This window comes from Zonotrichia leucophrys, chromosome 3 (genome assembly GCF_028769735.1).
Source record: "Zonotrichia leucophrys gambelii isolate GWCS_2022_RI chromosome 3, RI_Zleu_2.0, whole genome shotgun sequence".
In the NCBI taxonomy this organism is placed as follows: domain Eukaryota; kingdom Metazoa; phylum Chordata; class Aves; order Passeriformes; family Passerellidae; genus Zonotrichia; species Zonotrichia leucophrys.
Genome location: NC_088172.1, coordinates 41,406,569 through 41,418,703, shown reverse-complemented (window position 1 = coordinate 41,418,703; position 12,135 = coordinate 41,406,569). Strand labels below are relative to the sequence as shown.

Here is a 12,135-nt window from a genome sequence, read left to right as displayed (position 1 = left end):
TTAGACAGTCTGTCTCTACTCTAAACCAATCTAAAAGTGTCATCATCACAGCAGAAGAGGGAGGACAAGAAGAAGGAGAAGAAGGACAGGACATGCCCAGATTCCTTCATCTTGCCTCTTGAACCCCCATTCTAAATCCCCAAAATTCTACTTTTTTACCCTGTGACAAATTAACTATCATTCTACTCAAACTCTTGTGGCTTGTAAATCTTCACACAAAGTTGGTAATTTTTTCCATGGACTAAAATTGAAACCACTGGTGTTTTTGGCTCTGTGCCAAGGTCTCTGAGCCCTCTGCCAGGGTCTCAAATCACCCAGAGCAGCCAGAGAAATGTCCTGGGTCCCGACAGGAACACATCTAGGTGAGTCTGGATTGTCTTCAGAGAGGGAGACTTCACGACCTCCCTGGGCAGCCTGTGCCAGTGCTCTGCCACCCTCAGTGTAAAGTTCTTCCCATGTTGAGGTGAAACTTCTTGTGCTTTAGATTGTAGCTATTGCTCCTGCTCCTGTCACTGGGCACCACTGCAAAGAGCCTGGCATCCTCCTCTTTCCACTCACCTTTGAGAGGTGTTAACGAGATCCTCTCTCAATCCTCTCTTCTCCGGACTAAACAGGCCCAGCTCCTGCAGTCTCCCCTCATAAGAGAGATGCTCCAGACCCAAATCACCTTTGTGGCCCTTCTGCTGGGCCCTCTCCAGTAGCTCCTTGTCTTTCTTGTACTGAGGAGCCCACAACTTCAGATGTGACCTCACCAGGGCTGAGTAGAGGGGGAGGAGCACCTCCCTTGACCTGGCCACACTCTTCCCAATGCACCACAGGACACCGGTGGCCCTCCTGGCTACCAGAACACTGCTGGCTCTTAGTCAGCTTGCCATCCACCCAGACACCAGGCTCTTCTCTACAGAGATGCTCTCTAAGAGGTCAGCCCCTGCACTGTCACTCCATAATCATCAAGTTTCTCAGAAGGAAAAGAGCATTGAGTAAATATGTGACTGTGAGGAATATGTTTAAAAAATTCTTTTCTACATGAAAATTAAATCTGGTTTTGCCTTCATGTGTTATATTTTTAGTTTATAGTGAGAAAGAATCTTCTAACTCATTATATTCAGCTGGTTAAAATAGGCTCTCCCCTTCTTCCTTCCTTGCAAAATGAATGTAACAAACAAATTCTTGGGTTTCCTGCCTGCCTGTCTGAATGATTTTTGAATTTATTGTGTAGAAAGAGAGAATTTCTGGGAGAAGTAAATGGACAGCCTGGACCAAACAATCTGACTCACATATCTAGAACTGTCATAGCATGGCATCCCTGGCCAGGTAATAATTAGCATTGACTCCATGATTCCAGAAGGCTGATCAATTGCTTTATTATACTATACTAATTAAGAAACTCATTACCCTTACAGACATTCCAATACAGTTTGACCTAATTGGTCCTTTAATTAAAACACCATTGGCTAATTAAGGAAACTCTTTGGTAAACAAATCTGCATAACACATTCCACATGTTTACAGCAACAGGTGCAGCAAGTGAAGATAAGAATTGTTTATCATTCTTTTCTTTGATATTATCACAGCCTTGTCCAGGACAACGCCTGGGAAAATTATGTGTTGCTCTCTGTGGCCAGAGAGCTGCTGCCACATAAAATGCTCTCTTATTAAACAACAGCTTTTCAGGACAAAAATGAACTTCATTATTCTTCACTCAAAACTTGTATCTTTATTTATTGTACTAAGAAGCTGTTTGATAAGAATATTACTACTTGCTAATATGGATTGCAGATTTTTAATGTCATTGAGCCTATGAATGCACTTTTAATGCTTGCTAATATAAAAGCTTCACCTACATCACCATGTTATGCATGAGCCTAACCCCTCAAGACAAGCTTAGTTTTTTAATCTACAGCTTGATCTAAGCTTCACTGAAAGCTTCATTTTAAAGAAAGAGCTAAAAAACTAAGCTGAATTTCTGATCAAATCTTCCATTCCTGTCTTTGTCTCTTTGATAAGGTTTGGTATTGTCACTCCACCTCTCAAGTGTTTTTAAGGTATCGGTAATAATTTGACATAACATGTGCTGATACCTTTGTGGATGCTGATTATTTTACATACAACTCTTCTCAATGGACAGCAACATAAGAAAACTGCCTTTTAAATGTACTTAAGCAAAAAGTAAATCTACTGAGGATTACAACTATTAGCTTTCACTTTCAGCTTGCATAGATTTCAGTAAGACCAGAGAATAAGACTCTTCTTATATCAGTAGGCTAAAAGACTGCTAGCATGGCAAAGGATTTGTCTCATTACAACCCTGAAACGCTTGGCTGGGCTTCATCCACAAATTCAATAACATTGAGATCCTGACCTTCTTCCTGGAATTCAGCGTCGTTGCCTCTGTTGGTGTTCACATACTTGTGTAACACACTGTAATACTGCGATTGTGAATTAAAGGTGTACGAGACTGAAACCTTCTGCCAGTCTTCGTTGCTGGGAGTAGGAAATGGTGCTGGGTCAGTGGCTTCAAAAAAGCAATTTGTATTTCTTTCTGCTAGCTTGTTTGCATGCTCTTTGGCTTTGGTCTCAAAGAGTTTATGTTCTTTTCTTGAGTAAATTTTCCAGAATTTGAACTGAAGGTAGCTGACAGGGGAGAAGCAGTGGGTGACACATGTTGAAATCAGTGCCAGAGCCATGATGGTGACTATCAGGAACCATCCTATCAGCTTGAAAAAAGGATATATAGGTTATTGGTGGTTTTGCATGGCCATATGTGGGAGTACAGAACATAACACTGAAAAAATAAGAAAACTGTAAGCAAAGAATCCTGGAGTGCATGTAATTGTCTGCTTGCTGCCAAAGTAGGGGATCCCATGCATGCAATTCAGACAGACATACAGACCCTCTACACCCCTCAGCTGATCTTGTCAGATTAAGGATGAATACTGAAAAAAGAGAAGATGGACAGAAGTGATTTACTCAGTTATATCCAGCTTTCTTAACTTTTAAGGCAAGATACTGACTATCAGTTTCTGCAGTTGTGGTCACATTTATGGTACAAAGGGTGCCGAATCTCTCTGTGTGCTTTGTGCTGCAAATAAGAGCTCCTGCTGGCTATGTTCTCACAGAATGTAGTTACTCTCCCTGATGTCTAAGCCTGCAAAAACAGCTTGTTTTTGCACAAGGCAGAGGAAAGGTTGTGTCCTGTATGTGTTGTAGGCAGGACACAGATTTGACTATTGAATATGGGAATTCATGCTTGTTGTATAGCTGATTCTAACACCCTTAGACAAGTCTCAGAGGTCCTATCAAAACCAAGTGTCCTAGTAATTGCTGGTGTCTCCTCTACTCAGGGGTGCTTAGCTAGAAGCTCTAGGCAGAGATCCTGCAACATGCTCTTTTAAGCCAGGATGACTTTTTCTTCAAATGAAAAAGTATTGAGTGCTAAATGAAAAGGCGTTTTTGCTCTTTTTGGTTCTTAATTTTGTTGAAAGTAGATTGGATATTAAAAATAGTGGTCAGTAATAAAAATACACTCACACTTTTCCTATTTTTGTTTGACTGGATGTTTCTTTTAGTTTCTACTGCAATGCCAGTAACAGTCAGGCTTCCTTGTTTTTTCTCCTTTCTTATCCTATCTAAAATCAATGGTATAGAGTTTGCCCCCTTTTTTTGGAGAAGCAGTATGCTAAGTATTTAACAAATAAAAACACATTTTTGTTTTAATAGGCATTTGTACTAAACAGGAACTTATTATTAACTCTTATAAACTTAACTCCCTTAACCAACTCTTAATGTTTTCCTGAGAAAAAGTTGCAAAACATGGTTTTCCTACTGGAGTTAAGACAAAATCCACACAAATGTAGAAACAAAACTGCAGTGCTGCCAACAAACCAAACAAAAAACAATCTACAAGTGTTACTGTTTTGATCATGCAATTTGCTTTCAGCACAAGAAACTTTAACAAGATAGATATATATTTTAACTATTCTTCTAGAATACAAGTGTGAAATTATTAAGAGGTTCAAGCATTGAGATTTATAGTCAAACAAGATGTTCTTATTTGTTTCTCTTTCCAGATGTCTCCTTGCTACCATTCTCTTGCAAGGGGACATCAGCTTCCCCCCTGTGTTAATGATCTCAGCTTCCCCTCAACTAATGCCTATCTGCAGAAGTTTGAGGTATTCAAAGACATAAAAGTAGAGAAAGAGAAGAACTCAAACCATGTCTAAGTTAATTGAGAAGAAAACTTGCTGTGCAAAGTCCCATTCTCTAGGCTGGTTTCCTGTCCATGAGGTTTTGTAAATGACACTACCAAACCATTACCATGCAAACATACAAAACCAGAAAGTACTTTAAAAATACACCCATTTCTTTTGGCTTTTTTGCCAAATTTCCTATATTGCCTAGCTGTGTACTTTTGGTACCTTATATTATATAACATGAGGGAGAAGGACTCTTTACAGTTCCCAGCAGGCACGTCTATGCATTGAGCAGCCAGGGTTGAAGCCTCCCAATAGTGTGAGGAGAAGAGCAGTGAGGCTTTACCTGGGACTGTGCATGAAAGCTGAGGCATACACTTGACATCGCTGCTGCTAACTCCTCATCACAGGGCATTTTGTACAGCTGCTCTTGGCTGTAATTTCCTTTATTTTTACAGAAGAGTTGTGCTGTCATGTTGCTCCCACTGGCCGCACACTCGTAGAAGTTGGCTCCGAGCAGGGCCACTGCTATCCAGGTGAGCGGGGCCACCGAGGCCTTGGCTGTCATTGGCACAAACAGCTGGCAGAAGTGGGCCCAGGTTCGCCAGGAACAGTATTGGGGATGCTTCTCTGGAGAGCACATGCCTGTAAAGAGGCGCCATGTCCTGGCGTTCATCATGTAGCCGAGCAGCAAGAGGACAAAGGCAGGTGCTAAGAGGAAGGAATAGCCATACACCAGGTTCTCAGAGTTGCAGGGACACTTGAACACCACATATGAGAAGACGCGCTCGCTGGCAGCCGTCAGCAGGGACACGATGCTGAAACTCAGAGTGGTCTGGTGGCGGATGCAGAAATCCACTGCCTTCTGTAATGTATCCATTTTTCTGCCTCTCGTTACTTTGAGAAGAGCAAAATCTCCGTCAGAAAAGGAAAAAAGAGAGACAAGTCTCCTGCAGCTCCCACAGCCTAGAGAGGCTTTTAGGGCTTTCAGTTTCTATTGGTTGTGGTGATGCAGTGAGGCACAGAAGCAGCCCTTCATAGAGGAAATAATAGTCAGTTCACAGTCAAGCACAGACCACACTGGAAAACCACTCCAGCATCAACAGCAAAATAATTTCTTATACATCTGTTCCTATAAAAATAGTTTGTGTTTGTCCACACATACATTGTAACTAGCAATGGCTTAAACCTCATCATCTTGTCAGTGAAGAACCAGATTCAAAGTGTGAATAAAATGTGAAAAAAACCACCCAGAACCATATACAAATTTTTATCCTACCTTATTTTTAGCTGTACAATATGGCTTATTCTCTTATGGAAGAAAATTCAACTATAATCATGTCAATTTTTCAAGATAATCAATCTATCAATTTTTTTAAGCAGTTATGTTGTAAATTATATAACTATTGCTTTTTTTTTTTTTTTTTTTTTACTTTAAAGTACATTAAACCATGGATTTGTTTGTCTTTGCCAAGGGGAAGGGCAGCTGGATGTTGTTGTTTGTTTAATCTTTAAACTGCTGAGACTTTGGGTCTTGCTGGACGAGGCCTCATAAGCTCCAATTTAAAAAGAAGGGTGTTTTGGAGGTCAGGAATTTGAAAATCCACAATTGCCATTTCAGCTCTTTGGGCAGCTGACAGGATGACACAGAGGCCCTAGAGCAGGCAGCACTGGTTCAGGTGGCTGCTGGGCTCACAGCAGATATATCGTGCTCAGTGCTGAGCTGCTGCTGCTGCAGAGAATGTGCTGCTAAATGAAATGCTTGCCTTGGCCTGGAGAGGCCCTTGTAATACAATGACATAGCAATCAAAAAAGGATGTAAAACCAGGAAGAATTAATCAGACTGAAAGTTAGTCTGGCCACATCTCAGCTACAGCCAATAGCTGAGTGGGGAGCACAGAGGCAGGGAAAAGAAGTTTGACAATGCCCTCACACCCTGTGTGGTTTCAGGGATTTTCTTTGTATCTAATGCCTTTTTTTTTAACCCATGCAGACTTTCTGACATCCAAAATACTGTACAGCAAGTGTGCTTAACCTTCATTCTAATGAATGACATTTGATGTCTCTGGGATCTGGAAGGGAAAGAGAAAAAATAATGGATCCTTGGCATCTCCATCAACTCATGGTCTTGTACACTTTCATCATAGCCCTCTCTGTCCCAGGCTGAGGAAACCCTAATATAGTCATTCCTCATCTGATATACACCTTTGCATACTTTCTTTATCCATGTGGCCACCTGTGGCCAACATGAACTGTTCTCTAGGATTCAGGTACCATTTTTCACATGAGAGGAAATAGGAAGTATACCAGATTTCCAGTGCATTGAAGATGCAACTGAATCATAGTTTGCTACTGGCATTTGTCTTCTCTTCCCTTGAAATAATTTCTAGAACTTTTTCTATTATCCATGAATTGATATTTTAACAAGATATGCATTATAATAAAAAGCCCTTCAGTCCTTGAAAGATAACTTCAGCAAGCTCAGAGTCCATCACTGTATATATGAAGGTAGGCTTTGGTTTCACTTTGAACACCATTTCTTCTATACTGTGTGGAGATGTTGGGGAGGCATTCCCTGGTTTAGGGAGACACAAGAAGATTCCCTCAAAAAGCTGTTAGACTCTATTGGCTCCTTCCTTTATTCCTATGTCTGTTCCTGTGTTCTTGAGCCATTCCTTCCTTATTCCCTGATTGGCCCTCATCTTTGTACCACGCAGACCTGGGTCAGCCCCCAGGCCCTTCTGGAGAGAAAGCAAGACCCTCTGTGTGTGGGTGCTGGGACCTGAATGTCTCACCACGTGCCTGAATAAAACATCTGTGGATATTATGCAAAGGCCGTTTTTTCTTCCTTACCCTGGACTATACTAGCAGCAATTCAGATTGCCACAAATGGCGCCCGAACAGGGACCTCTTCTAGAAAACATCTGCACTAAACCACCCTGAAAATATTGCTGTCTTACCCCAGTGTGATGAGTTTGAAATTTTAGTTCCTTCCTCCTTTTACTCTCAGGTGTTGAGAAGAGACTAGATTAAGGTGGAAACAACACTCACCCACGCAAAACAAAAAGTTCACCTCCACCTTAAAAAGTCTTTTCTTCAAAAACACTTTAGTTTTTCAGAGGAAGAGTTAAAGTGTTTAGTACACTGGTTATTTAAGCATTTTCCTTATATTGTGTGGAATGTAGTCCTAACCAATGACTTCATAGAACTAGTTTGAGAAAAATTAAGACCTGAAGAAAAACTCTATAAAGAATTCTATTCTTTTTTGAATATGATTATGATATGCATTCAAAATCTTGAAGGAACAGTTAAAAAATAGTGAACCTCAGCTGAAAACCCCTTCTCCAAGCTCTCCCATCTGCACTCCTGCTGCCCAAGTTTGCTGTCACTGGATGGCCATGGCCGCATGCTCACGTTCACATGCTCAACATGGTGGAGGCCACAGGGTCCCCTCTTCCGTCCTCTAGTCCCCACACCTCCTCCCACAGCTTCCACAGTCCCAGGAGTGAGGGGGGGTCAGAGGAGCAGGCTCTGATTGGCAATATAAAGCTGCACCAGTCTCTTACTACGAAGGGGAAAGAAACCCCATGTGCACTTGCAGTGCTGGAAGGGACAGTAAACAGAAGAACAGACGAGTTTACCTTGGTTGCCATAGCACCATGAGACACAGTGTGTGTGGCAAGGGCTGTCCCTGCTCCCACCAAACAGCTGCCCCTGTGGAAAAACCACGGCCATCCCGCTGCCACCGTGCTTGGCCAGGGTGAGCCAGCCGATACTCGCTGCCCAGCCTGGGTCATGGCAGCCCACAGCACCGGGGCCGAGGGTGGGCTGGTGAGACCGGGGGCGTGGGCAGCCCTAATGGGGGATGGCTCAGAACCACAGTCCTGGCAGCAAAACCGCCACTCCCCACCTGCCTGGGGAGCCTGTGCCACTCCTGCTGCTCTGGAAGCCCCACACCGACAACGCCCGTGGACATCAGCCAAGAGAGAGCCCCAGGAAAAAGCCAGGCCCCAGCGCGGCCACCAGCACCAAGAGCAGGACGAACCCCACATGGCAGTGCACCAACCTCAACACCAACAACACATCCAGCAACACAAACACAAACCCACTGGCAAAGGTAAAAAAGTCCTTGCCGTGAACATCTTGGGGACAGTGAAACAATTCAATGTAAAAAACAAATACGGCTTCATACCCAGAATGATAACAAAGAAGATGTGTTCGTTCATCAGATTGCTATAAAAAAGAATAACCCCAAGGAATACTCCACAGTCTAGGAGATGGAAAAATTGTGGAATTTAATATAATACAAGGAAGAAAAGGCCCCCAAGCAGCCGATGTGACAGGACCTAGTAGAGTTCCAGTGCAAGGTAGTAAACATGCACCAAACTGCAAACCTGCGAAGTATTACCCATATCACAGAAGTCGTCCACACTCCTACCAAAGAAATAAAACCCAAAACCAACAACCAAGCCCCAGCAACAGCCTAAAATCTGAAAGAAGATAGAACACTGATGAGCCATCCTCCATCCAAGAGTTCACCTCCATAACAAAAGAACCTTCCAGTCCAATAAGTCCCACTTCTTCTAATACTCTTCCCCAATTCCTGTGGCCTCCCTGCCCCCCTCCTACTTTCCCCTTTGCCTTTCCATTGTCCTATTACTCCTTTTTTATGTTCCCACAAATTTCTACCTCCTTTTCCCCCTTTCCATGGCCTCCCACTACTAATCTCTTTCCCCAGATTTCTTTCATCATACCAGAGGGAGGGTGATTGGGAGGGAAAGAAAAGAAAGTTTCCCTAAAGTAACCATCTTTCTCTTAAAGTTAATGATTTCTGTTTGGAGCTTCCAGCAGACACACCACCACCTACACTACCTTGTACAGAACAAATTAACAGCCAGCAACACTGCCTCAAGTGGCAGAGAACCAATCCCTGCTGAAAAAACTTCTCCTAACTCAGTTTCCTAATAAACCGTGCTAAGAAAACTTGCATTCCTCCTGCCAGCTCTAAGACACTCCAAGAAATCTATTGAGACATTAGAAACTCAGAATTGTTTGCATTTTGAAAAAAATGTCTTATGAGTGCTTTTGATTGTGTTTGTAATTTTGTGTTGATTCAGTTGATCCTTCAGAGAAGCTTTCTTAATAATATAAAAAACCAGGAATTGTGAAGACCCTGGGGGGGCATTCCCTGGTTTAGGGAGACACAAGAAGATTCCCTCAAAAAGCTGTTAGACCCCATTACCCCTTCCCCTGCTCCTATGTCTGTTCCTGTGTTCCTGAGCCACTCCTTCCTTATTCCCTGATTGGCCCTCATCTTTGTACCACCCAGAGACCAGGGTCAGCCCCCAGGCCCTTCTGGAGAGAAAGCAAGACCCTCTGTGTGTGGGTGCTGGGACCTGAATGTCTCACCACGTGCCTGAATAAAACATCTGTGGATATTATGCAAAAGTCCCTTTTGCTTCCTTACCCTGGACTATGCTAGCAGCAATTCAGATTGCTACAATACTGAATTAGACACATAATTTTGTTTTCTGATCAGGCAGCCTAAGAAGGTATCTCACCAGTTCTTTAAAGCAGCGATTTATTTTTAAATATCAAGAATTATTGGCAAGTACTGTTACCTTGATTTTTACTTAGAAGCAGTTAGAGACAGAGGTTAGAAAGCTGTGAAACTAGAATTCAGATGCCCCATCCATGGAAGTGCTCCAGGACAGGTTGGATGAGGCTTTAAGCAACCTTGTCTTGTGGAAATTGTGGAGGGTTAGAACTGGATGATCTTTAAGGACCCTTCCAGCCCAATCATTTTTGATGGTTCTGTGATTCTCTGTCAGCACAGCAGAAGAAACAGATGCAATGTGAAATTGCTGCAAGGATGCATCCTGACAAAGACAGGGACATGGGCTGCCTCCAAGAACCCCACTGAACTAGTTTAACAAGAGAGGCAAAGGACCAGAGGCAGCTCTCTGGAACAGATTATGACCACACAGGGAAAAAATAGAGCCAAGAAACCCTGCTACTTCTCTTTCTGAGCCTAATTTTAGCAGTGTTTTATTTATTTGTAATAAAATACGATTTCAGGAACCAGCTTCTTGGGAAAAGGGAGGGGAGCTCTGCATGAAAAAGGATTAACCCTCCTCCAAGAAAACATGTTTCCAGTAAATATCCAAAGAGTCATGGGCGAGGGAAAAGAGACCACCCTAGTAGAGAAGTGGGGGAGCAGCTGTGCCCCAGCCGAGTGGGGTGCAGGAGTGGCCAGGGTGAGCCCAGCTGGTGGCAGCTTTGGGAGCTGGGGAGCAGCCCAAGGGTGTGAGGAGCTGTGGGGCCAGGGAGTTACAGAGCCCCCGTTCACTCAAAGCTCTCTTCTCCCAAGGCAGCACTTTCTTGCCCTCTAAATTAACACTTGTCTGGCCACAACAGCTGCAAAGCATTATATGGAAAGTATTCAGAAAAACAGCTTTCTGTTAAAGGACCCAGAATTCCAATTTAATGGTTGTTTTTACATTGATTTGCATTAAATTTCATGTCTTCCAAGGGGGGATGGAACAATGTGAGAATTTAAAAGATGGAGATTTTTAGAACAAAATGCTATTTTTTTTTACTTGAAACATCTTTCTCTGCTTTGAAATATTCTTTATTAAAGTGTAGAGATCAGATGAAAACAAGTGGACTTGCTTAATATTTTATTTTCTCCTTGACATTTTAGCATCAATCCTTTCATTTGCAGATGAATGATTCTCAAAATTTTCTAGGTGGAAAAATCTGTAGTCTGAACTAATTCTGTGGTTCAATAAAATGCATAATATTGGTCATAAATGCAATGTGTGTAAGTGTGTGTAAGAGCACTGAAGGGCTTTACCAATACATATTGTGCAGATCTTTAGTTATGTTAGTAAATCCTTACAGTATGTTATTTCTTAATTATTTTTTTTGGAACTTTTTCCCCTTGTTCAGAATAGCCAAAACTAGTTTTGTTTTGTTTTCCTACAAGTCATGCTCCTTCCAGCTGTTACATCCAAGGTCCTTCCTGTCCTAAATTCCTTCCATTTGTCTTAAAAAGCTCAATTCCCTCTTCATGTCAATACTGTAGTATCTTGTACAGTCATGGTTGCAATGGCAAAGAGCACCTCTGCACTGGTGTTCTGTTTATAAAAACTGCACTTACTTCTTCAACTGAAAGAAATGTAAGCTGCTTTTCTCCAGTTCAGAAAGACACATGGATAACAAGTCTTTTTATTCCAGGAAAATTCTTGTAATGTCTTTTGTCTCATTCCAGGTGTAATTAATGCTTAAAATGTTGGAGGTCCTGTCCACAAGCAGCTCTGCACCTACCCTCCAGGTGGACTGACTTCCCCCAGAGGCCCATTGCCTCACTTTGTGAAACAGAGGAAGTTAGTCTGACTTTATGGTTAAACCAGCCATCTTACATGTTTAGGAAATGTCACACAGCTCAGTGGCACCACATAAATCATTAATAGTACTAATACTTAGTAGAACAGCAGCCTGAGAAGTAGCACTGTGCTAGGGCCTGCACAGCTTACAAGCATTTGTGTACATTTTACTGCTATTTTAAGGCATTACATTTATTAGCAGTTTTTGGCTGAAAATGGATTTTAGCAGGCAGGAAGGGAACAGGTCCGGAAAAGCAAGCATGGCTCTGAAGGAGGCTCTGATGGGTAAGGTCTGGTAGAGAGTCACATAAGCCATGGCTCTAATGGTCCCTAGCCATTACTTATTGCTGCTCTTTTAACATTGTGGGTCCACTACACATCTCATTTCTTTATGGGGAAGGTCCTGTCATCCAGTCCAAATGTCCCACAGCAGCCAGCTGCATGAGGGTTTTACTGTTCCTTCTGCAGTCTATATGAGCCATGAACAAATATGTATGAGTCTTTAATGCTGTCTGCAGATTAAGTGACAAATATTTGCTGAACTTATATGAAAA

The 12,135-nt window shown here is 42.4% G+C and overlaps 1 protein-coding gene across 1 annotated transcript; it reads right to left on the bottom strand.

Moving 5' to 3' along the window:
• Positions 1 to 2,300: 2,300 nt before the first annotated feature.
• LOC135445138 (calcium homeostasis modulator protein 6-like) lies at positions 2,301 to 5,073 on the bottom strand. Its single transcript, XM_064707175.1, has 2 exons — positions 4,540 to 5,073; positions 2,301 to 2,717 (listed from the first exon to the last, which is right to left on the bottom strand). The coding sequence occupies exons 1-2, from the start codon at positions 5,071 to 5,073 to the stop codon at positions 2,301 to 2,303; spliced, it is 951 nt and encodes a 316-aa protein (XP_064563245.1).
• Positions 5,074 to 12,135: the final 7,062 nt, after the last annotated feature.